The 23,273-nt window shown below is 44.8% G+C and overlaps 2 protein-coding genes across 5 annotated transcripts in view; one reads left to right on the top strand and one right to left on the bottom strand.

Moving 5' to 3' along the window:
- Positions 1-23,273, top strand: part of pwp1 (PWP1 homolog, endonuclein) — a 44,462-nt gene that overhangs the window by 5,378 nt on the left and 15,811 nt on the right. For both annotated transcript variants that reach the window (XM_038780627.1, XM_038780628.1), the window contains 5 exons: positions 103-199; positions 1,167-1,277; positions 2,208-2,335; positions 2,838-2,914; positions 3,990-4,086. In XM_038780627.1, the coding sequence (XP_038636555.1) occupies positions 103-199; positions 1,167-1,277; positions 2,208-2,335; positions 2,838-2,914; positions 3,990-4,086 (510 nt within the window). The remainder of the gene's footprint in view (positions 1-102; positions 200-1,166; positions 1,278-2,207; positions 2,336-2,837; positions 2,915-3,989; positions 4,087-23,273) is intronic.
- Positions 6,036-16,514, bottom strand: c1qtnf13 (C1q and TNF related 13). Of its 3 annotated transcripts, XM_038780629.1 has the most exons (4): positions 16,392-16,514; positions 15,449-15,479; positions 12,788-12,917; positions 6,036-7,161 (listed from the first exon to the last, which is right to left on the bottom strand). In XM_038780629.1, the coding sequence occupies exons 1-4, from the start codon at positions 16,402-16,404 to the stop codon at positions 6,082-6,084; spliced, it is 1,254 nt and encodes a 417-aa protein (XP_038636557.1). In that variant the 5' UTR covers positions 16,405-16,514; the 3' UTR covers positions 6,036-6,081. The 3 variants fall into 3 exon arrangements, with proteins under 3 accessions (XP_038636557.1, XP_038636558.1, XP_038636559.1); XM_038780630.1 differs by lacking the exon at positions 12,788-12,917 and having other exon boundaries at positions 16,392-16,498; XM_038780631.1 differs by lacking the exon at positions 12,788-12,917 and having other exon boundaries at positions 15,445-15,479; positions 16,392-16,435.

Here is a 23,273-nt window from a genome sequence, read left to right as displayed (position 1 = left end):
CCTTTTAATGATTAATGAATGTGTAAATTTACGTCTGGTGCCCTGCTCCTGAGCCACAGTGCTGTGGTTACTTGAAATTTAAACTAGCAACCTATGTTACAGGACCACTATGAAGATGAAGATTTCAAAATCAAGCCCACTGATAACCTAATAGTTGTGGGGAAGGCCGAAAAGGATTGCTGCAGCCTTGAGATATACGGTGAGAATGTCAATTAATCTCACTTTGCATATCAGATTGTACAGAGATTCTTGTATTCTTTCCTGTGGTCAGCCGGCATTGGAGAAGGGGAAATCATGGAGGAGGTGGTTTAATTATTGCTGGCCTCAGTGCTTCTCCAGTGTGTGGTTTAAATATCTGTCATAACAGGTTAAATTAAAATGGTTTGGAGAGAACTGACCCAATGCCCTCAATCGTTGGGAATCCTGTGTATTTGTGTGGCTGTGGCTCGGTGGGTGGTCCCTTTGCCTCTACGTCTGAAGGTTCACGTCCCACTCTAGAGGCTTGAGTCACAAACATCTCGGCCGACTCTTCAGTACTAAGGGAGTATGGCACTGTCAGAGGTGCTCTTTTATGGGTGAGACATTGAATCTCACTCATGTAAAAGTTTCCTGTGGCACTAGTTTGAAGAAGAGCAGGGTCATTCCCCCCCCCCCCCCCCCCCCCCCCCCCGGTGTCCTGTTCAATATTTATCCCCCAATCGACATCACTTTTTCAAAATAATTAGATTAGCTGATTAGAATCACATTGCTCTACTCAAAACGGCTGCTGCCTTTCTGATAGTGACTGCATTTCAAAAATACTTCATCGGCTGTAAAATGCTTCAAGGTATCCTGTGGTTGTAAACGACATTATATAAATATAAGTCTTTTCATTCAACTGCATGTATGCAGAGTTGCTGACTCCACTGGTGTTGGTTACTGGTGCTGCATTGCATCATTTGTAAGTCCTATACCAGATTTGTTTTAAATGATGGGGGTTGGTTCAGGTGGGTGGGTGAGGGGGGTGGGGGAAGCAGCAGAGTGCAAAGCTCTGGTTACTATGTTGTGATGTAGACTAAGAAAGGTGTGGTGTCAGAAGCTGGTTGTCACGAGTCTATGTTTATGGTGGGGGATGTTCCTCAATGTTGTTCACTGTTTGACACACTCTCAATGATTGTCTATTACAGTTCATAACCAGGAGGAACAATCTCTCTATGTTCATCATGATGTGCTGCTACCTGCTTACCCGCTGTGTGTCGAATGGCTCAACTTTGACCCGAATCCAGAAGCACTAACTGGTATGTTGCGGGAGGACGTTGTTCAAAGGAATTTTCATTGAGTGGTTGCCTAATTGGTTGAATAGTTGTAGTGGAATTTTCTAGTCATTGTGTTGGTCAAAGCCCAGGCTATGTAAGCTGACATCTTGGCCATTAAAGTGAAAGCACATTGGAACATTGTCTCCCCAGCTAATGCCCAATCCCAGAGCTTGCCTAGAAGTGTGTTGGCAAATTCCTGGCCGTTGAGGGGGAAGGCAGGACCAGGCTATTGAATTGGATGACCAGCTGTGATTATAACAACGGAGCAGGCTCGAAGGGCCAAATGGCCTCCACCATTTCCTAAATTCTATGTTTCTGTGTTTCACCAGCTAGCTAAAGCTGCATCCCATCCTTGTGACCTACTCGCTCCCCTCCACCAAACTGTTCTTTCTTTTTTGTATAAATTTAAAGTACCCAATTCATTTTTTCCAATTAAGGGTCAATTTAATGTGGCCAATCCACCTACCCTGCACATCTTTGGGTTGTGGGGGTGAGACCCACGCAAACACGAGGAGAATGTGCAAATTCCACACGATCAGCGACTCGGAGCCGGAATCGAACCTGGGAACTCGGCACCGTGACGCAGTAATGCTAACCACTCTGCCACCGTGTTGCCCCTCACCAACCAGTTCTTTTGATTAGTATTTTCTGCCTGATCTCCATTTCCCTTTTTCTTTCTTGATTCTTTCATTATTTTCAAACTCCAATTTCTGTGCGTTTTGCTACTTATCATTGCTTTAAAAACGGCTTCGGACTTTTTATGTTCCCTCAGGCTTTGTTTGTCTGTCCCCCGTTCTGATGGGTGTTGTGTCCCATTCATTGGCCATTCTCTGAGTTGCTGTTCCACCGCTAACTGCATGTCCCGTTTTTCCCCCCCACCTTCGACTCCTGATCAGATTTTTCTCCTTGTAGGGAATTACGCTGCAGTGGGCAACATGACTCCTGTGATTGATGTGTGGAATCTGGATGTGGTCGATTGTCTGGAACCAGTCTTCAGCCTGGGGAACAAGAAAGCAAAGAAAAAGAAGCAAGGCAGAAAGGTATTGAGGAGACCATATAGTTCACATACTGTGACAACTCGGGAGTGTGAGCATTTGCTCCGTGTTGCTACTTGTGCATACTGGCTGACTGATTAATCACCGAGGACGGCCCTACTATCTGAGTCCACAGGTAGCCAGCTCAATCCTCATCCTGTTTGTTAATCAGAGTTTGTTTGATTTTCAGTGTCACACCGTGTGTTCGTGATGCCAAGAGGGAGTCTGGCATCACGACCAGTTCCTTGCCCGTTTCCACTCTTCTTTCCCCAGCCTGAACACAGGTCATTTAATTGAAGTATTGATCCTGGCATCTCCCCATTATACAGCTTGTTTCTATTGTGCAGTTCTTTAATGCTGGCTGTTTCATCCGTGCACAAGTCTCCTGATGTGGACACAAACAGTCTTAACTGTTCATTTAAATAGCCAAACTGTACTGCTTCTGCAGGGAATCAACTGGTGAGAAGTAAGCCTGAAATTTCTCATCAATGGTAATTTATTATTTCAGGGTGCTGCAAGTGCAGGGAAAGGAGAGGATGGACACACTGATGCGGTTCTTGACCTTTCATGGAACAGACACATCAGGTAATGCTTACATTGCCATATTGCCACTTTCTTCATTGGGTATTCCAATTGTAATGTAGAGTAATAAAATAAATGCAAATACTGCCCTCACTGGCTGAGTTTACAATCTTGTATGTTTGACACACAGCACTCTGTTTCACCACAAGGTGTCACTATTTGATATAAAAATTACATTTCACATTTTTAAAGCTGTGATTATATTAAAATTTGATTATGTTCTTCTTTTTGTTCAAATACTTGTGTTCGATAGTGAGTTCCTGTGCTTGCACTTTCACATTCCCACTGATGTGGGTCTGTGTAATTGAACTGTCAGATTAATGGTTCTGGGGAATTAACAGGAGAAGCACAAATCTAACCGACTGCCAGAAGATGGTGCTGTTGGTTTATTTTCCTTCTGTTGTCTGTGTAGTTTAGTGCTGCTAACTGGAGGGGAGCAAGGAAATTCAGGGTTTAGTGCTAGTAACTGGAGGGGAGCGAGGAAATTCAGGATTTAGTGTTAGTAACTGGAGGGGAGCGAGGAAATTCAGGGTTTAGTGCTAGTAACTGGAGGAGACTGAGAAAATGCAGGGGTTAGTGCTATTCACTGGAGGGGTGCGAGGAAATTCAGGCTTTGGTGCTATTCACTGGAGGGGTGCGAGGAAATCCGGGGTTTAGTGCTTGTAACTGGAGGAGAAATTGGTGAGTTGGCATGATTAATTGGAGGGGAAATGAGGAAATAGACATCTTAGTGTTATTAACCAGTAGGGAGGGAAGTAGAGCATGGGTTAGTGCTGTTAACTAGTGAGGAAGTGGTCAGTTCACTCAGTAACCAGTAGTCAGCGAGGAAATGTGTGATTGATGAATATGTGTCCTATATTCACACAGCTGACTGGTAATTGTAGCTCTAAAACAATGTGAATATTCCTGGTTTTCATTTTTTTTCCACATAAGTACTTTAATGGACCAAATGTGATAGAGCAAAAATACAGAATAATTCACCACCGGGTCATTTATTGTTGATTGCCTGAATAAAGAGTAAGGTTTGGATTTGAAGCCATTAATGCCAGTGCTGCTATCTGTGTTTGATGTATGGTAGGACCGTTCTGGCCAGTGCATCTGCTGACAAGTCAGTGATTCTCTGGGATATGTCGCAGAAGAAACCTGTGACGCATCTCTCTTCACATACAGACAAGGTAAGCTGAAACAACCCCATCTTTTCAGTACTCCTGACACCTGGCCCAGAATCCACATCTCTGACTGATCTTCTCACAGACCTCGGGTTGTAATCTCTGGTCTGCATAGCAATATTTTAAAAATCCTTCATGGAACGTTGGTGCTGCTGGCCCAACATTTGTTGCCCATTCCTAATTGCCTTTCGATCGAGTGGCTTGTTGGGTCATTACAGAGGGCATGTAAGCGTCAACCACATTGCTGTTTGTCTGGAGTCACAGGTAACGGCTGCAGATTTCCTTCCATTAGGACATTAGTTTTTACGTCAATCGGTAATAGTTTAATGGCATTGTTAGACTCTTATTTTTATTAAATTCAAATTTCACAATCTGCCATGGTAGGATTCGAGCCTGGGTCCTCTGAGGATTATCCTGGGTCTCCAGTGACAATACCACCGCGCCACTGTCTCCGTTATATTACAACACCTCCATACATGGCTCTGTGCTACTGAGTGCACCCCTCCTCCACCCTCCACTTCTTTCACTCCACCAATATTGGTCGAGCTTTCAGCCGACTGGGAGCTAAATTCTGGGATTCCTTTCCTAGACCTCTCTGCATTTCTGCATCTCTTTCCTCTTGGAAGACGCCTCTTAAAAGCTACTACTTTGTTCAAACTTTTGGTCATCTCTCCAGATATCCCATTGTGTGACTTGGTGTCAGATTTTGTTAACTGCTGTGAACTCTCTGAGGGCGTTTACTATGGTAAAGCCAATGTTGGATCACCGTGTGTCAGTTTGACTGAGTTTCTAGGTTAAATCTTTCATAGTTTTGCATGGCTCAGGTCATCTTACTGGAGAGCGCAGCCACAAATTCTTGTGCTTGATCCCAGTGACAGTACATTGTTTCTATAATAATGAGATAGCTCAAAAGAATGATGAAATAGTCGTTTGGTAGTACAGAACTTGCTTATTTCTGAAAAAAGCGACATGCTGTCGAAGCTTTTGGTCTTTCACTCATTAGGACTGCTGCAAAAATATCAATAGCAAAGCAAACAACAGTTTATACTACATGAGTAGTGAGATTGGCAGGCTTTGACTGGTAGTGGTGTTGCCATGAAGAATGCAGCAGGGAATAGTTAACTATCAAACTTCTCAAATTCAAATGAGGCAGATTAACTCTGATCGGTCATGATTGCCATGAGGAATGAACCAAGGACTGGATGTCCCTAAATCTTCTGCTTGGTTGAAAAAGGTATAATGTGTGAACATGCTGTTTATGCCTGCAAAGGACAGGGCCCAGTGTGTGAAAATATGTAGTCCCTAGCATGCGTAAGTAGCACACTACAAACCCGACTGATAATCGTAAATCAGTTTGCACTGTTATTCTTGGCACAATCAGGATTATTTAGCAAATGCTGCCCAATTGCATGACGACTCTCAAGAGGATGCAGAGAAAATTTGCTGGGCTAGTTCTGGGGATGAGGCCTTTAGTTACAGGGAGAGACAGAAGCAGAGAAGATTTGATAGATCTGTTCAAAATCATGAATGGATGGATTAGGTAAGGAGAAGCTGTTCCCAGAAGGTTGAAAACCAAGGGACAAAGATATAACTGGCAAAAGAACCAGAGGTGACATGAGGGAAAAGTATTTTTAATGCAGTGTGTGGCTAGGGTATGGATTGCACTGCCTGGTGGTGGATACAGATTCAATATTGGCCTTTAAATTGGAATTGGATAAGTATTTGAAGGAGAAACAAATTGCAGGGCCTTATGGAAATAATGGGGAAATGGGAGTAACTGGGTTGCTCTTTGAAGGAGCTACCACATGTGATGGGCTAAATGACGTGCTTCTGTGCTGTGCTATTCTATGATTCTAAAACAGTCAAAAATGCTAAACTAGTAGCCTCTGGTTGGGTACTGTTGCAATAAAATTCAGCTGGGTTTCAGATGTACTGAATGCTGCAGACATTTGGAATTAAAGCTGAGTTCTGTAGTATTTATTCCATTACTGTTGAGTGGTTTTACACAGTTTCCCGTGGCTCGAGAATGTCTGGGTAAATAAGAAATCCAGTGAAGGTGATGTACTTGCCATGGTTACTGTACAAACCAAAGCGCTGGTGCTGCTGGCTGTACAGCCACACTCTGTCACCGGTCCCCAGGTGCAGCATTATGCTCTGACTTTGCATCTCCCTCCGCTGAGAATCATCTTCGTTGAAAATCATGGCCTGCACCTCACTGAGATTTTTCATCAGCTTGACCGAAATGGCCTTAAAAGGATGCTTTCCAACATTAAAGGAGAAGTAGTAGGCGCCTGGGATCTGGCACGTGAAGAAGCCGCTCAGTTTGTTAAAATGTTTGCCAATGTTGATGTATTCAGTGTCAAACGTCACTGCTTCATGTGGCAGATGCTGTGTGTGTTCCCCGAGCAGTGACCTTGTTCTGGCTGCGGAAAATGCAGAACGAAGGCTGTCCTTTGGCTGAGGTGCTGTTAGGCAGTTGAGAGAGGATTGGTTTCTTTTAGGTTTAGAGTTGGAATGGGAGCAGTTGGAGGTGGTGCTGACTGAAGGCAAACTGTTGGCCAGCCAGTAGGGTGGCAATTCTGGATAGACCAGGTAGCCAGTGAAGGTGGTGTATGTCCCTACGTTACTGTACAGAGCATACTTTGAGCTACCATAGAGGAATAGCCAGACACTATCTCCTATGTCTAACTGCAGCATCAAGCTCTGGCTCTGCACTTTGCGATTCTTTTGCCGATGTTCATCGAAGACCGTTGCCTGAACCTCATACCCGTTCTTCACCAGCATGACTGACAGCATCTTCTTTGGATACTTTCCAACTGTGAAGGCAAAATAATAAGCCCCAGGAATTCTGCATACAAGCCTGCCTGTATCCGGACGGAAGTCATTCCCAATGTTAACCAAGAGCTTGTCGAATGTAACAGCTCTCTGGGGCCCTCCCAACATGCTGCTTGTCCTGGCAGCGGAGAATGCTGACCGCTGATGGAGACTGCAGTGGGAACCAGATGCTGCTGTAACTGACTGACGAGAAAGAGAGTCCACAAACCCTGTCAGCAGCATGAACCGCAGAAAGGCCATTTCACCCTGGAAAAAAAAAATGGCATTGAATTGACGAGGACTGGAAGTAAGCGTTGGGGTAATCTAACAGTTTATTGATTGTGTTGTTCTAATCACTTTCTGACTCTGACAAGATTGAATTAAGTGAAGGGCAACAAACCAAACCCACCTCACATTGTGAAAGTACATTTCAAATTGTGCCTGTTTCTTAAATATCTTGAGTGATTTGGAATTAAATTTTCACATTGAATAATAGGCAGAGTAACAGGCCAGAGAGCCCAAATAGTCTATGCCAGCGTTAATGCTCCACTTAAGCCTCTTTCCAACCTTTCTCATCTAAATCTGTCAACATAACCTCCCTGTTCCCTTCCCCTTCATGCTCATCTAACCTGCCCTTAAGTCAATCTGTATTGTTCACCTCAACCACTCCCTGTGGTAGTGAGTTTCACATTCTTATTTGGTAAAAGAAGCTTCTTAATCATTTTCTTTTTTTTTTGTTTAAACTTTTTTTAAATTCTCCTCATTTTCCACATTTTCATCAAATACACAACAAAAGATGAGCAACAATAACAAATACAGTATCAGTCCCCCAAACAGCATCCCCTCCATCATACAAATCCAAACATTACAAATGAAACAAAATAATTCTCTTTGGTCAGCCCACAAACACTGTGCTCAACCTGAACCCCCCCCCCCCGGATGTCCAATTCTTGAAGGTGCATGATAAACAATGCCCGTTATTGTAGAACCCTCCCATCCTCTCCCTCAGCTCAAACTTCACCTTCTTGAGTGTCAGGTCTCCTGCCAAGCTGAGGCACAGGGCAGAAAAGCTGACCCCAACAGGATCCACCTCCAGGCAATCAGCGAGGCGAAGGCTAAAACATCTGCCCCGCAGCTGCCTGCTGCCCGGGCCAGTCCAACACCCCGAAAATGGCTTGTAGGGAGCCTGGCTCCAAACTCAGATGTACTACCCTGAGATGACCTTAAAAACCTTCCTCCAATACCCCTCTAGCTTCGGACAGGACCGAAACATGTGGGGCGCGATTCTCCGCACCCCATGCCGGGTGGAATAATCGCGGGAGGGCCGGGTGAATGATACCGGCGGGCCGCTTTGACGCAAGCGTCAAGGCCGGGCGCTCTGAATTCACCGCCGCTCCTGGGGGGGGGGAGAGAATAGGGGGCGAGGCGCGGCCTCCGACGCCGGAGTGAAACACTCCGGGTTTCACTCCGGTGTCGGCTGTTTGTCTCCCTTTGGGAGAATTGCGCCCGTGAACATGGTTAGTGGGGCTCCTCCAACAGTGCTCATACATCCACCCCTTAAGAGTCGGCTCGTCCTTGCCCTCTTGAGGTGTGCCCTGTACACTACCTTCAATGAATGAGGTTGAGGTGTTTACCCTCCGGAGCACGTTACACCACAGACCGTCTTTCATAACCTCCCCCCAAATCTTCCTCCCATTTGGTGCTAATTCTCTCCAAGGCTCCCAGATCCTCCCCCAAAATCCTCCCATAGATCACTGTCACCACCTCCTTCTCTATTCCTCCTGTCGTCAATACCTCTCCCAACAACGTGGAGGCCGGCGCCAACGGAAAGTTCTGAACCTCCTTCCTGGCTAAATTCTGGAGCTGCAGGTACCTAAATACTTCCCCCTGCCCCAGTCCATATTTTTTCCCCAACTCCTCAAAATGACCTCCCAGGAACAGGTCTTTTAATACCCTGACTCTCCTCTCCTCCCATTTCCGAAACCATCCAACTTCCCTGGTTCAAACCTATGGTTCTCCCTCATGGGTATCTCTCTTGACCCTGCCCTCAGCTTAAAATGCTGCCTCAACAGCCTCCAAATTGTCAGCGTTACCATCACTGCCGGATGCGCAGGATATTTACCTGGGCCATCTGGAGCGGCGCTGTTGCCAACACTCTCAGCCCCAACCCCCTGCACGGACTTCCTAATTATTTTCTTGGTGACGGTCTCATATTTGTGACCTATAGAATTGCTTTTGCTCACTAATGGAAACAATCTCTCTTTATTAAAGCCATTCATAATTTTCAAGAGACCCAACAAGTCACCACCCTCTGCCCTCTCTTTTCAAGAGAAAAGAGTTTGAGTATGTTCATCCTTTCGCAATAGGCATAATAATCTTTATCATTGTCACAAGTAGGCTTACATTAACACTGCAATGGAGTTACTGTGAAAAACACCTAGTCGCCACATTCCGACGCCTGTTCGGGTACACATAGAACATAGAACAGTACAGCACAGAACAGGCCCTTCGGCCCTCAATGTTGTGCCGAGGCATGATCACCATACTCAAACCCACGTATCCACCCTATACCCGTAACCCAACAACCCCCCCCTTAACCTTACTTTTATTAGGACACTACGGGCAATTTAGCATGGCCAATCCACCTAACCCGCACATCTTTGGACTGTGGGAGGAAACCAGAGCACCCGGAGGAAACCCACGCACACAGGGGGAGGACGTGCAGACTCCACACAGACAGTGACCCAGCCGGGAATCGAACCTGGGACCCTGGAGCTGTGAAGCATTTATGCTAACCACCATGCTACCCTGCTACACGGTGGGAGAATTCAGAATGTCCAATTCACCTAACAAGCACGATTTTCGGGACTTGTGGGAGGAAACGAGCACCCGGAGGAAATCCACGAATACACGAGGAGAACGTGCAAATACCGCACAGACAGTGACGCAAGCCGGAATTAAACCTGGGACTCTGGTGCTGTGAAGCAACAGTGATAACCACTGTGCTACTGTGTTGCCCAAATGGATACAGTAGCACAGTGGTTAGCATTGTTGCTTCACAGCACCAGAGTCCCAGGTAACATGGTAATGGGCTAGTAATCCAGAGGCCTGAATTTGGGACATGAGTTTAGGTCGTACCACAGCAGCTGGGAGAATTCAATTAATTGAAATCAGGAATAAAAATCTGCTCTTGGTAATGGTGATTATGAAACTACTGGATTGTTGGCAGAACACATCTGGTTCATTGGTGTCCTTCAGCAAAATCGCGACAGAAAGGAGAATAAAACTGGTCACACAGCAATAAGGGCAGCTGCGGCATGGGAACGACACCCCTCTAATTTGCACATTATCCTGATTTAGAACTATATCAAACAAAGGTAGTTTTAAGGGATTTCTATTTGTATTGGTAAACATTAGAAATAAGGTATAGTTTTAGCTGGGTTTAATGAGCGGTGTGCTAACACAGTGGTTAGCACTTGCTTCACAGCGGCAGGTACCTATGTCTGATTCCTGGCTTGGGTCACTCTCTGTGCTGAGCCTGCATGTTCTCCCTGTGTCTGCATGGGCTTCCTCTGGGTGCTCCAGTTTCCTCACGTGCTTGTTAAAAAAACTGGTCATTCTGCATTCCTCCTCGAAGTACACGAACAGGCGCCGTAATGTGGCGACTAGGGGATTTTCACAGTAACATCATTGTCGTGTGGGGCAGCACGGTGGCACAGTGGTTAGCATTGCTGCCTACGGCACTGAGGACCCGGGTTCGAATCCCGGACCTGGGTCACTGTCCATGTGGATTTTGCACGTTCTCCCCGTGTCTGCGTGGGTTTCACCCCCACAACCCATAGATGTGCAAGATAGGTGGATTGGCCATGCTAAATTGCCCCTTAATTGGAAAAAAAAATAATTGGGTACCTCTAAATTTTTTTTTAAAAAATTATTGTAATGTTACTTGTGACACTAATAAAGATGATTATTATTAATATTTCTGTGTTACTTGTGACACTAATAAAGATGATTATTATTAATGTTTCTGGGCCTGGAAGGGACCTATCATTAGATTCATGCTGGAACAAGGCGTGTGTGGGAGTTGGTTAAGTTACAACTGTAATAGAGCGAGCAATGGCGTGAAGAATAAAGATAGTTGCTTGGAAACTAGAGGCCCTTGTAAGGGAAAAAAACTTTCTTTTGTTCTAGTTTTAACTGAAAGTCAGGGCAGTTAGTGTAGTTAGACTGACAGATAGGGAATATCTCCCACAGATCTGCTAACAATTGGAGATTAGGAGAGTGTGAGAAGGCAGCTTTCATAGCTCTGCTCAAAGCAATAGAATGCAAGCTCCAGAGGAACTGAAGAGCGGTTGGGTCTACAAACTTGGAAATATAATAGGATAACGTTCATAGGCGACAAAGCTGAGAAGGGATTGGCTCATGAGAAGCTTGGTTTCTAAAGTGATCTTACAGTTCGGGATGTCTTACTATAGGCGAAAAAACACAGTTTAAACATTGCTACCACACAGCGCCAAGGACTCTGGTTTGAATCCAGCCTTGGGTGATTGTATGGAGTTTGCACGTTCTCCCCGTGTCAGTGTCTGTTTCCTCCAGGTGCTCCGGTTTCCTCCCACAGTCCAAAGATGTGCAGGTTAGGTAGGGTTGCAGGAATAGGGTGGAGGAGTGGGCCTCAGTAGGGTACTTTTTTGGAGTGTCAGTGCAGACTCGATGGGCCAAATGGCCTCCTATATTGTAGGGATTCTATGGATTCTAAGTGGAGCGGAAGCATTGTTCAAGAGTCCTTTGGAAAATGTGGAGTGGATTTCAGAATGCATCCTGCTAATGGAAACCCTTATTGCAAGAGAATGTTTTTAAAAGTGATTCTTGGGAGTGGAGCTTAGAAACCACTTAGAACCACTGCATCACAGTGGTTCAAGAAGGTAGCTTATTACCACATTCCCGTGGGCAATTAGGGGTGGGTACAAAATGCTGGGCGAATATCATGCTCGTAAAACATTTTTGAACCCCCTCCAGTGTGTCTCTACTGTTTTTATAATATGGCAACCAGAACTGTACAAAAGACCAACAAAGGTTCTGTACGGGTTGAACATCTCTTCTCTATTTTTCAGTTCTATCCCTCTTAAAAATAAACCCTGGTGTTTATTTTGCTTTTCAATGGCCTTATTAACATGTGTTTTGTGCTCCCAGATTACTTTGCTTTTCTACACAATTTACATTCTTACTTTCCAATTAATTTGTGACCTCCTTATTTTTCTCAGCAGAATGTAATTCCCCACATATGCCTGCATTAACATTTATTTGCTCATTCTGTGGCGCAGTGATTAGTTTGTTGCAGTCTCCCACTATGACTATCCCTCCCAATTTGGAGTTTTCATATTTAGAAATTGTTTATGATTCTAAAGCCCAAACCATTAGTACGAATTGTGAACAGCAATAGTCTCAGCACTGTTCCATGTGGGATTCCACTTCCCACCTTCTGCTGTAGTTCTGTAGCTACCCTTTACCCCTATTCCCCGTTTTTAGTCTTGCATCCAGCTAGCAATCCATTCTGCCACTTGTCCCCTGACTTCAAGCTCTGACATTATTAATCTGCTACACGGTAACTTAGCAAATTCCTTTTGGAAATTGTAGATAAATTTCATTAATTAACAGAACAGAATTTTATAATTAACCCAAAATTAGTTTAAGTATTCTTGATACTAATTTGACATGTGTTTTTTTCAAACAGTCAGATTTTAAGTTGTGAAATTTCTAAGTACGTTAGCATACCACCAATGAAGGACACATCCCACAGTCCTATGGCGTGACAGAGCATGATTTTTAAGCCTGCCACGCAGCAATAACTGGACGTGTGTGCAATTATAAACCCCCCCCCCCTCGGGTTACCCACCAGAAATCTGTCAGGATCTGACAGATCTGCTCCACTGGATAAGCAACAAGCACACTGGCTGAAGCCAGCGGGATCCTGCACAGATTCACATTCCATTCTGACACCATCAGGACCCAACTGAAGATTTAACCTGAAAGGGCAGCAAGGTGGCATAGTGGTTAGCGCTGCTGCATCACAGCTCCGAGGATCCGGGTTTGATCCCGGATCCGGGTCACTGTCTGTGTAGAGTTTGCACGTTCTCTCGGTATCTGCACCCAACCAACCTGTGCTGGTAAAACCCAAAATATATTGTCCAACATTAGATGTGATTCTGCGATCCGACAACATTTAGTAAATAATCCTCAGCATGCTAGCAATTACACCGAACAACAAGTTAAGATTGTCAGTCGAACTCTGTGTAGCATGTTTATGCGTAATATATTAATACACAGGGCCCTGTTCTTTTCAGACAGAAAGAACATGTACACACGTTGCTCCTGTTTCAGCCAAACAAAATAAGTGATTCAATTACTGATTCATTCCCAGGACAATGCCTCGACCAATCGGGGTCAAGCTGCCTGGTTTGAATTTTGAACGACGCTTTGCAGTTATCTGTCTATTACCAACAACTAGAGCATTCTCCATAGCAACACCTACCAATCAGAGTCCACTTACCAACTAGTCAACATTCTCTTCTCAGATAGTATTAAGTGTTCTGATGAGTCCAAGACAAAAGTTTCAGCATGTCTCTTTTATCAGCTATACCCAGGTACTCGGTCCATTCACAAGGGGAATGTGAACCTTGAGGTAGTGCTAGAATGTGGTGCCGCACTGTGAGAGTCATTGCATTTCTGTCTTTAAAGATCTTGAATGTCTTTTGAATTTCTGGTGATGAGGAAGGGAAGAGGTCTGTGAAAGTGTTCCTCTGGAGGAACTTGCAAATTGGGCCACTAGGCTTTGTAAGTAGAAAATGAAATGGAAGCCTGCAGGCTTTGTAGCTGGTCTGAATGATGGTATTGGAACATGTACTATGAACAAGAGTATTTCTCACTCTCATTTTATGCATTACCTCCTTTCTCATGAATGTGAATATTTACACAGGACGTCGATTCTGAGACACTGTCACTGGGAAAATCTATGTTAGCTACCTTTCTAAAGTGTTTCTGTGGCGGAAGGTTAGTGCAATTGAAAAATGAACAGTGCTCCATTCGCATTCTCACTCATTCGCCCTTAAATATGTCCCCACTTGTCCCTCAACAGTCTACTCCACACCCTTTTTGAAGTAGGTACATCTTGCTTTGTTTTAAATCTCAGCCCATGTCCTGCAGAGTCTGCGGCACCCTTGCATGCTATTGGACTTTAATTTATCAGTTCCCACAAGAATCTAGAACATCTGCCCTGCGTCTTCTCGCCGGAAGCATAAAGTCACTTCATGGTTTACAATGTAAAGTGTGAATAGTAGATGCCTTTTATCAGTTAATGTAAAAGAAAAACATTTTACTGGCACTCTGCACCTCTTTTCTGGAATTCTTTGACCTACTTTAGTAAGCAGGACCGATCATGCAGACAATTTTAACCTTGCAGCAATGTTCAACTGAGGGGGAGAATTTATGCACCAATTGGCACTGTGGCTCCTTACACAAGTCCACTGACCAACAGATTTAACCTATCTGGTCCCTACAAATCACCTCCTTCATGAGTCACTTGGTCACTGAGGTATTGTTTCCATAGATTTGGTTTGAACTCACCCACCACCCCAAGCGCAAGCTACGTCCCCACTCACTTTTCTGGATAAGGTGGGACAGCTCGTCATGGTCGGTATTATCTATCCCAGGGGTGGGCAAACTTTTCCGTGCAAGGGCCACATTCAGAAATTCACAATTTCCCAGTGACAGTGTCTCAGAATCGACGTCCTGTGTAAATATTCACATTCATGAGAAAGGAGGTAATGCATAAAATGAGAGTGAGAAATACTCTTGCTCATAGTACATGTTCCAATACCATCATTCAGACCAGCTACAAAGCCTGCAAGCTTCCATTTCATAGTATATTCATTAATAGTCCTCAGCGCTTCCCCCGGCGGCATCCTGCCTTTAGCCCTCTTTTTCTCTACTTTTCAAAAATGGCGCTTCACCCGGTTATGATTCCGGGCACCTCATATAGAACATAGAACAGTACAGCACAGAACAGGCCCTTTGGCCCTCGATGTTGTGCCAAGCAATGATCATCCCTATTCAAGTCAACGTATTCACCCTATATCAGTAACCCAACAGCCCCCCCCCCCCCCTCCCATTAACCTTATTTAAAAAAAAAAAATTTTTTTTTTTAATGACTTGATCTTGGTGGGCCGCATAAAGACCTTTGGCGGGCCACATGCGGCCCGCGGGCCATAGTTTGCCCACCCCTGATCTATCCCTTTAGAATCCTAAAGACAACAATCATATCACTTGTCGCCATGTCAGTTTCCTGGATTAGCTGCTCCTGGACTGAAATCCTTTCAAGTCGCGATGTTGCAGATTTATTAGTCACTAAGTGCATGTTTGCCCTGATTAACTCGTGGACATTTGCCACACTGAAAACTGAGGCTGTGACTCCACTTTGCAAATTTAAACAATCCGTATCTGGTTATAACTATAGAGTAAACATAAATCTCCAGTATTTAGAAAAAGTAAACATACTTACGGGAAAGGGCTGGAGGATATGATCCTTGAAGCTGTGGGGTATAAATATTGAAGAATTAAAATGCAGACCAGTCTGATTTAAGCTTTTAAGTTTCTGCAGGGTCTGAGCAGAAGGTCAATGCAGTTCCTCTGTAAATTTCTCATTGCTCTGCATTAGGTGCAGTTCTGTGCATTCTGGTTAACGTTTAGTGCCACGTGAATAAAAGGTGCCATGTACCATTAAGAATAGGGATCAGCAAACTAAATTCCCAGAAGCATTTATTTTGTCGATCAGCATTCCAACAGTTTGTCATCATTACACCAGTAATGGGAGCTCATTCCAGTATAAAGCGATATTTTTAATATGCCGCCCGATCGCAGTTGTAGGGCTTGTGAGCTGAACATTATGTTTGGCACATACACGGATGGTAACTGCAGGTGAAATGTAAGTCTTTAAAATAGATTTTTCTTTGTATATTTGTCCCATACTATTGGCATACCCATGGCATGCGCTGCTCCCAGCACTTGCAGTGGTGTTGGGGGTGGTCTGTGTGTGTGTGTGTGTCTCAGCCGCCAGCACCAGGAGCATAGGTCGCGATGCAAAAGTTTCAGATCATTCTAAATGAATCCCCTCTTTTTAAAATTAATATTTTCTGCTGTCGCTGTTGTGAGGTAAATCATACAGTGTCTGCTGTTTAGGGGAAGTGGAAGTGCAGTCCTTTCTCGGTCTGGGACTTAATGTGACTCCAGTCCCATTCAAATGATTGAAGCCTGACTGACCTCAGCAGTTGACTGGCAAGCCACCTGGTTGTATCAAACCCACTAGCAGTGCTTCAGAAAGCCAGCCCACCGCTATCATCTCCAGGCAACTCTGGAAGGGCAGTAAATGCCAGCGATGCCTATATTTTAAAAACTATTTGCTGCCTTTGTGTTTAAGTTAAGTGCTTTGATCTTATCTGATTTACCTGCTGTTGGCATGGGCTAGAAACGACAGCTTGGGTTGGTGAGAGATTTCATACAAGCCGTAGGAAATCTTTGAGCGATGATAAGAAATTCCTCTCTTTCAGTGAGCAGATGTGTTTTGGAATTGTAGTTAATGTACTCGGGACTGCAATGTAAACATCCTTTTTAAAGTGTTTTTTCTGGTTGAGTACATATGAGGAATCTGTTGTGCATTTCAGTGAGCTAATAGAATTGTTAATACAAGATGCGAGGGAATTGCTATTTGATGTCTGAACTAATGAGTCTGATCGAAGGCTGTCATGCGGAGTCTTTTGTCTAACTTGATTATCTTGTTTTTCTCAGTACTGGGAAAATGCAAGATTAATTTATTCCATGTATCCTTTGACCCAGAACATCAGTTAATTTTAAATGGGGTTCGAAGCAATCCCTTTCATTCATAGTCTTTAAGCCTGATCCCCAGAGAGGGTCATTACTGGCTCTTGTCTGCCAGCATTTTCCCACAAACCACCTCCAGCTGCCAATCTCCAGCTGCTTCACCTATTTACACTGCAAGTTACTTGGGGTTTTCTAATATCAAAATGTTCAGACCTACTCAGAGGCTCAGTAGGGTGTGACGACTGTTTGTTTCTCACTGTCGAGCTAATGTGCTCTGTTTTATCACAAGATATTCCAGCTCAGGAACTGTAAATGAGCAGCTGTAAACCATTTTGTGTAAGTGGACTGAATCAATTATAGCCTTGTGCTTTAATAAGATGTGATACAATAGGGCATGTATGACGTGGGATGAAATTTGTTTGGGCTGCTGTCAACACCATTTGTATGCAGGGAATGATTCCTGTGTGCCTATGGCACAGGCTTGCTCAATATTTGACCTCTGCTCCTGTTATAAGCAGTGCATTGAGGTGATCTAGGTATGTCCACGAATTCCAAGACTTTGATTCTGCCAGTAGCTCTGGGGTAGGTCCAGGGTGGGTGTTGATGGAGATTGGGGTTGAGAAGAGAACTGCCTGATGGAATCCCACAGCGTTGCTGCAAAGAGGGGGCGCCATGTTGTTGCTTTGAAAAGTTTAATAAGTTTGAAATTTGCCTGGTCTTTAACAGCCTCTCTCTAAAGGCTGCTGGTTGGGCCCATGTAGAACCACAGACACGAGCGTACGTGGCACAAGTTCCACCTGGTGTTTCAGCAATCTGGGACAAGTCTTACAATAGACATTAGCTCCCCTGGATATACTCACTTCAGTGATGCCATTACAATGCATAAAACCACAATGTTACATTTGTCTGCCACATGATGGGATGTTGGCCCCTAGCTGCACCTTCTCTGAATTTAGATTGCTGCCCATGGATTGAGGGAACACTATTTTGAAACTAGTCAGGAGTAGACACAATAAAGCCGAGGTACTTTCCCCAACCAACCGCTTCTTTGAGATTAGGGACCTGGAGTTGTGATGTAGCCCAATCCAGACGTGGATTATGTTTGAAGATTAAGTGTTTGTTCAATCTGGTTGCAGCGTGGTACTGCTCCATAATACACATGCTCAGATTTAACAGCTGCTAATGAGCTTCTGGTTAGTGAAAGATATTGGGGGGGGGGGGGGGGGGGGGGGGGAGGGGGGGGGGGGGGGGGGTTGTATTGGAAATACTGTTCGAAATCAATAGGATGCTCGCAACAAGAAAATTTAAAATAGAAGATAGCCATGCTACCCATTGGATGCAGAAGGTCACTCAGTATTATATAAAAAGGAGCACATGAGTTCCTCTGGTCAATATTTATCTAAACAAATTATCTGGTCATTCTCTCATTTTCTGTTTGTGGAAGTTAGCTGTGCTCATATTGGCTTACCTGATTCATCCATTACAAGTTTGACTCGATTCAGAAGTATTTACTTGGCCATAAAATGCATTGGTATATCTGGGAACATGTTGCGACACTAAGTGCAATATTTTTGCTAGATTGGAGAGGCCTTGTGTGAATTGACTGATTGTTTAAACATGAAGAATAATGTTTGTTTTATTTGTACCCAAGGTTAAATCATTCTCAAATCAGTGTGAACCTAGTCTTTAAGGAGGAAAATGACTCCAGTAGAACTTTCAGCATAAAGTAATCCCTCAAAATAACTGCAGTCAGACGGGATGTATTTTAGAATAGTTGTTCAGAATAAGAGGACTTGGCATTTCAGCTTGATTCCGTGACAGTGAGGACTGGTATTCCTTCCACTCTGATTACAGCGAGCCCAGACATCCTCGTCTTAGAATGCACAGTGCTTCTGATGTGCATCACTCTCAGATTAGTAAATTTCCTTTGAGTTTATGGTCCACACCAAACCTCATTATTTGGCAATTAATGTCTACTGCATTTCAGACTCTATAAACATGTACAAGTCTCAATAATTATCCTTATTACTACATTAAGTACTGGATTAGGCCTTAAATTAGCTGGATCCTTCCTGTGCTTGCCTTTAACAATCTCTCTCTGCTGAAGCAACCAGTGATTGTAACATTTTTCCATGACTGTCCCCTGCTGTGTAATTGTACAGTCGGACTGCAGGTATTACTTTGTGTGTCATAACTATAAATCAGAGGAAAAATAACAAGATTCCAGGTAATTATTTAAGGATTCTGCAGTTGCCAGAGATTTAAAAGACCTGCAAGACCTTTGTCATTATTTAATGAGCAATTGTCCTTCTTCAAAATGAGTATCCTGCACAGTGGGTGTGGTAGAACTAGACCTCTGGCTTCCGGTGGCGGCTATGAAGGAGTAAGTCGCACATTTGGTGGCTCCCGCTCTGGTCGGACTTTTGGACCTTTTTGGACTTGAATTGTAAAACTGATGTTAGTGGCAATTGTTTCCTGAATTCCCACTTCAGTGCATGGAGAGAAGGACTAGAAGTGTTCGTAAGGGCAGAAACAAAAAGATAGAGAAGGCTTGGGCTGTAGCTGCAACAGAATACAGCATGGCAGAGGTTCGTACCTCTGGCTTGTCGACCCAGCAGGCTATGGAGCAGCTGATGCAAGTCATTCAGGAAGACTTTGCTATGCAGAAACGGGACTGCTTGGACCCGATAAGAGTCGATTGAACGGTTGGAGCATAGATTGGATGCCCAGGATCGGGTGATCCAGAAGGTAGAGAAGGCGCTGGCTGAGCAGGCGGAACATCAAACTGCGGTGGATTTGGAAGTGGGGATGCTGAGGGACCAGCCGAAGAAGCTCCTAGAGAAGGTGGAGGATGAGTCCCTCCAGCAGAACCTAAGAATCGTCAGGCTCCCGGAGGGGTCCGAATGGACGGATGCTGGGGCATGCATCGCAGACATGTTTGAGAAGCTGCTGGGGGATGCTGCATTCTCCCAGCCCTTGGAGGTGGTTAGAGCTCACAGAGCACTCGCGAGGAAGCCGTGAATGGGAGACCCCCCCCCCCCCCCCCCCCCCAGGGCAATGGTGGTGAGATTCCACAGGTTCTTGGATAAGGAGCGCATTCTACAGTGGGCCAAGCAGACACAGAGCCGTAAATGGGACAATAGCATCCTGCGGGTTTACCACGACCTGAGTGGAGAGGTGGCCAGGAGGAGAGCAGGCTTTTTAAGAAAACGGTAAAGTTTGGACTGTTATACCCAGCCCGTCTCTGGGTCACGCATGAGGATCAGCAATTCTACTTCGAGTTGCCTGAGGACGAGTTGGACTTTGCGAAAAAGAAAGGGCTGGTGATGGATTGAGAACTTTTGAACTTGGCTGCAATGTTCATGTTTTTATTTTTTATTTTTGTTTCTCTGTTTTTGTAAAAGTTCCTCGCTTCGCATTTCATGGAATATGTTTGTAATGCCGTTTGCATTGATTTGGAAACAGCGGTAGAGCTGAGTGAGTTAAGGTTTTCATTTGCACTGTTGGGGGATAGAGGTGTGCTTGTTTTGACCTTGGTGTTTTTCTGTTGGGCAATTGTGTGGTGGGGTGGTGGGGAGGGAACAATAGGTGGGAGTCTATCTGACGCCGGGGATGGGGGCCACCAAGCTAGCTGGTCAAGCTAGCTCTCGGAAGCGCAGTGGAGGGTGTGCATATGTTTGGTTGGGTTACAGGGTATTGTTACTAGGGGGGAAGGGGGGTGAATGTTCTGCTGACGAGGGAGGGACTTGGGCTGAGGGACAGAGAGGAGGTTGGGGGCGGGGCTGCCTGGGGATGGACCGGTGGAGGTGCGGAGCATGGGCTGGAGACGGGCCTAAAAAAGGGGATGGCTGATCGGCGGTGGGGGCAGAGCCTCCCCCCAAACTAGGCTGATCACCTGACCCAGAGGTGGCAACCGTTCGTCGTCGTCTTTGCGGGAAATTAATCGTCAGCAGACGGTGGTGGGGGAGGGCAGGGGGGGGGGGGGGGGGGGGGGGGGGGGGGGGCGGTTGTTGTTACTATACCAAAAATACGTCAATAAAATGTTTGTTTAAAAAAAGAACTAGACCTCTGGCTCCAGCATCCCTTGATTCGACTGGAGGAGAGACCCGCTGGGTGCTCGCTACGGATTGCTATCCAATAATTCTATCTCCACTGTTCAAGAATGTGCCTGTATCAATAGAGGAGAAGTATAGGAAGTATGGATCGAACTTTTATTTTGCTTTTGTAGCCAAGTATAATCTTCATAGAATCCCTACAGTTCAGAAAAGGACCATTTGGCCCATCAAGTCTGTACTGACCCTTTGAAAGGCCCTATCCGCCACCCTGTAACCTTGCCCTAAGGGGAAATTTACCATGTCCAATCCACCTAACCTGCACATTTTTGGACTGTGGGAGGAAACCGGAGAACCCAGAGGAAATTCACGCAGACACAGGGTGAACATGCAAACTCCACACATACAGCCACTCAAGGTGGGAATCGAATCTGGGCCCCTGGCGCTTTAAGAACATAAGAACATACGAACTAGGAGCAGGAGTAGGCCATCTGGCCCCTCGAGCCTGCTCCGCCATTCAATTAGATCATGGCTGATCTTTTGTGGACTCAGCTCCACTTTCCGGCCCGAACACCATAACCCTTAATCCCTTTATTCTTCAAAAAACTATCTATCTTTACCTTAAAAACATGTAATGAAGGAGCCTCAACTGCTTCACTGGGCAAGGAATTCCATAGATTCACAACCCTTTGGGTGAAGAAGTTCCTCCTAAACTCAGTCCTAAATCTACTTCCCCTTATTTTGAGGCTAAGTCCCCTAGTTCTGCTGTCACCTGCCAGTGGAAACAACCTGCCCGCATCTATCCTGTCTATTCCCTTCATAATTTTAAATGTTTCTATAAGATCCCCCCCCTCATCCTTCTAAATTCCAACGAGTACAGTCCCAGTCTACTCAACCTCTCCTCATAATCCAACCCCTTCAGCTCTGGGATTAACCTAGTGAATCTCCTCTGCACACCCTCCAGCGCCAGTACGTCCTTTCTCAAGTAAGGAGACCAAAACTGAACACAATACTCCAGGTGTGGCCGCACTAACACCTTATACAATTGCAACATAACCTCCCTAGTCTTAAACTCCATCCCTCTAGCAATGAAGGGCAAAATTCCATTTGCCTTCTTAATCACCTGTTGCACTTGTAAACCAACCTTCTGTGACTCATGCACTAGCACACCCAAGTCTCTCTGAACAGCGGCATGCTTTAATATTTTATCGTTTAAATAATAATCCCGTTTGCTGTTATTCCTACCAAAATGGATAACCTCACATTTGTCAACATTGTATTCCATCTGCCAGACCCTAGCCCATTCACTTAACCTATCCAAATCCCTCTGCAGACTTCCAGTATCCTCTGCACTTTTCGCTTTACCACTCATCTTAGTGTCATCTGAAAACTTGGACACATTGCCCTTGGTCCCCAACTCCAAATCATCTATGTAAATTGTGAACAATTGTGGGCCCAACACGGATCCCTGAGGGACACCACTAGCTACTGATTGCCAACCAGAGAAACACCCATTTATCCCAACTCTTTGCTTTCTATTAATTAACCAATCCTCTATCCATGCTACTACTTTACCCTTAATGCCATGCATCTTTATCTTATGCAGCAACCTTTTGTGTGGCACCTTGTCAAAGGCTTTCTGGAAATCCAGATATACCACATCCATCGGCTCCCCGTTATCTACTGCACTGGTAATGTCCTCAAAAAATTCCACTAAATTAGTTAGGCATGACCTGCCTTTTACGAACCCATGCTGCGTCTGCCCACTGGGACAATTTCTATCCAGATGCCTCGCAATTTCTTCCTTGATAGATTCCAGCATCTTCCCTATTACCGAAGTTAAGCTCACTGGCCTATAATTTCCTGCTTTCTGCCTACCTCCTTTTTTAAACAGTGGCGTCACGTTTGCTCATTTCCAATCCACCGGGACCACCCCAGAGTCTAGTGAATTTCGGTAAATTATCACTAGTGCATCTGCAATTTCCCTAGCCATCTCTTTTAGCACTCTGGGATGCATTCCATCAGGGCCAGGAGACTTGTCTACCTTTAGCCCCATTAGCTTGCCCATCACTCCCTTCTTAGTGATAACAATCCTCTCAAGGTCCTCACCTGTCATAGCCTCATTTCTACCTGTCGCTGGCATGTTATTTGTGTCTTCCACTGTGAAGACCGACCCAAAAAACCTGTTCAGTTCCTCAGCCATTTCCTCATTTCCCATTATTAAAACTCCCTTCTCATCCTCTAAAGGACCAATATTTACCTTAGCCACTCTTTTTTGTCTTATATATTTGTAAAATCTTTTACTGTCTGTTTTTATATTCTGAGCAAGTTTACACTCATACTCTATCTTACTCTTCCTTATAGCTTTTTTAGTAGCTTTCTGTTGCCCCCTAAAGATTTCCCAGTCCTCTAATCTCCCAGCAATCTTTGCCACTTTATATGCTTTTTCCTTCAATT

This window comes from Scyliorhinus canicula, chromosome 20 (assembly GCF_902713615.1).
Source record: "Scyliorhinus canicula chromosome 20, sScyCan1.1, whole genome shotgun sequence".
Classification (NCBI taxonomy): Eukaryota; Metazoa; Chordata; class Chondrichthyes; order Carcharhiniformes; family Scyliorhinidae; genus Scyliorhinus; species Scyliorhinus canicula.
The sequence above is the reverse complement of the archived record's forward strand: the minus strand, read 5'-3'. Positions and strand labels throughout refer to the sequence as shown.

Excerpts from the sequence above, each read along its gene's own strand:
- c1qtnf13 (XM_038780629.1), bottom strand. Across the intron at positions 12,918-15,448 it reads ATATCCTCCAGCCCTTTCCC|GTTAAATCTTCAGTTGGGTC; the intron begins GTAAGTATGTTT and ends CTGCCCTTTCAG. Across the intron at positions 7,162-12,787 it reads CAGATCCTGACAGATTTCTG|GGTGAAATGGCCTTTCTGCG; the intron begins GTGGGTAACCCG and ends TTTTTTTTCCAG.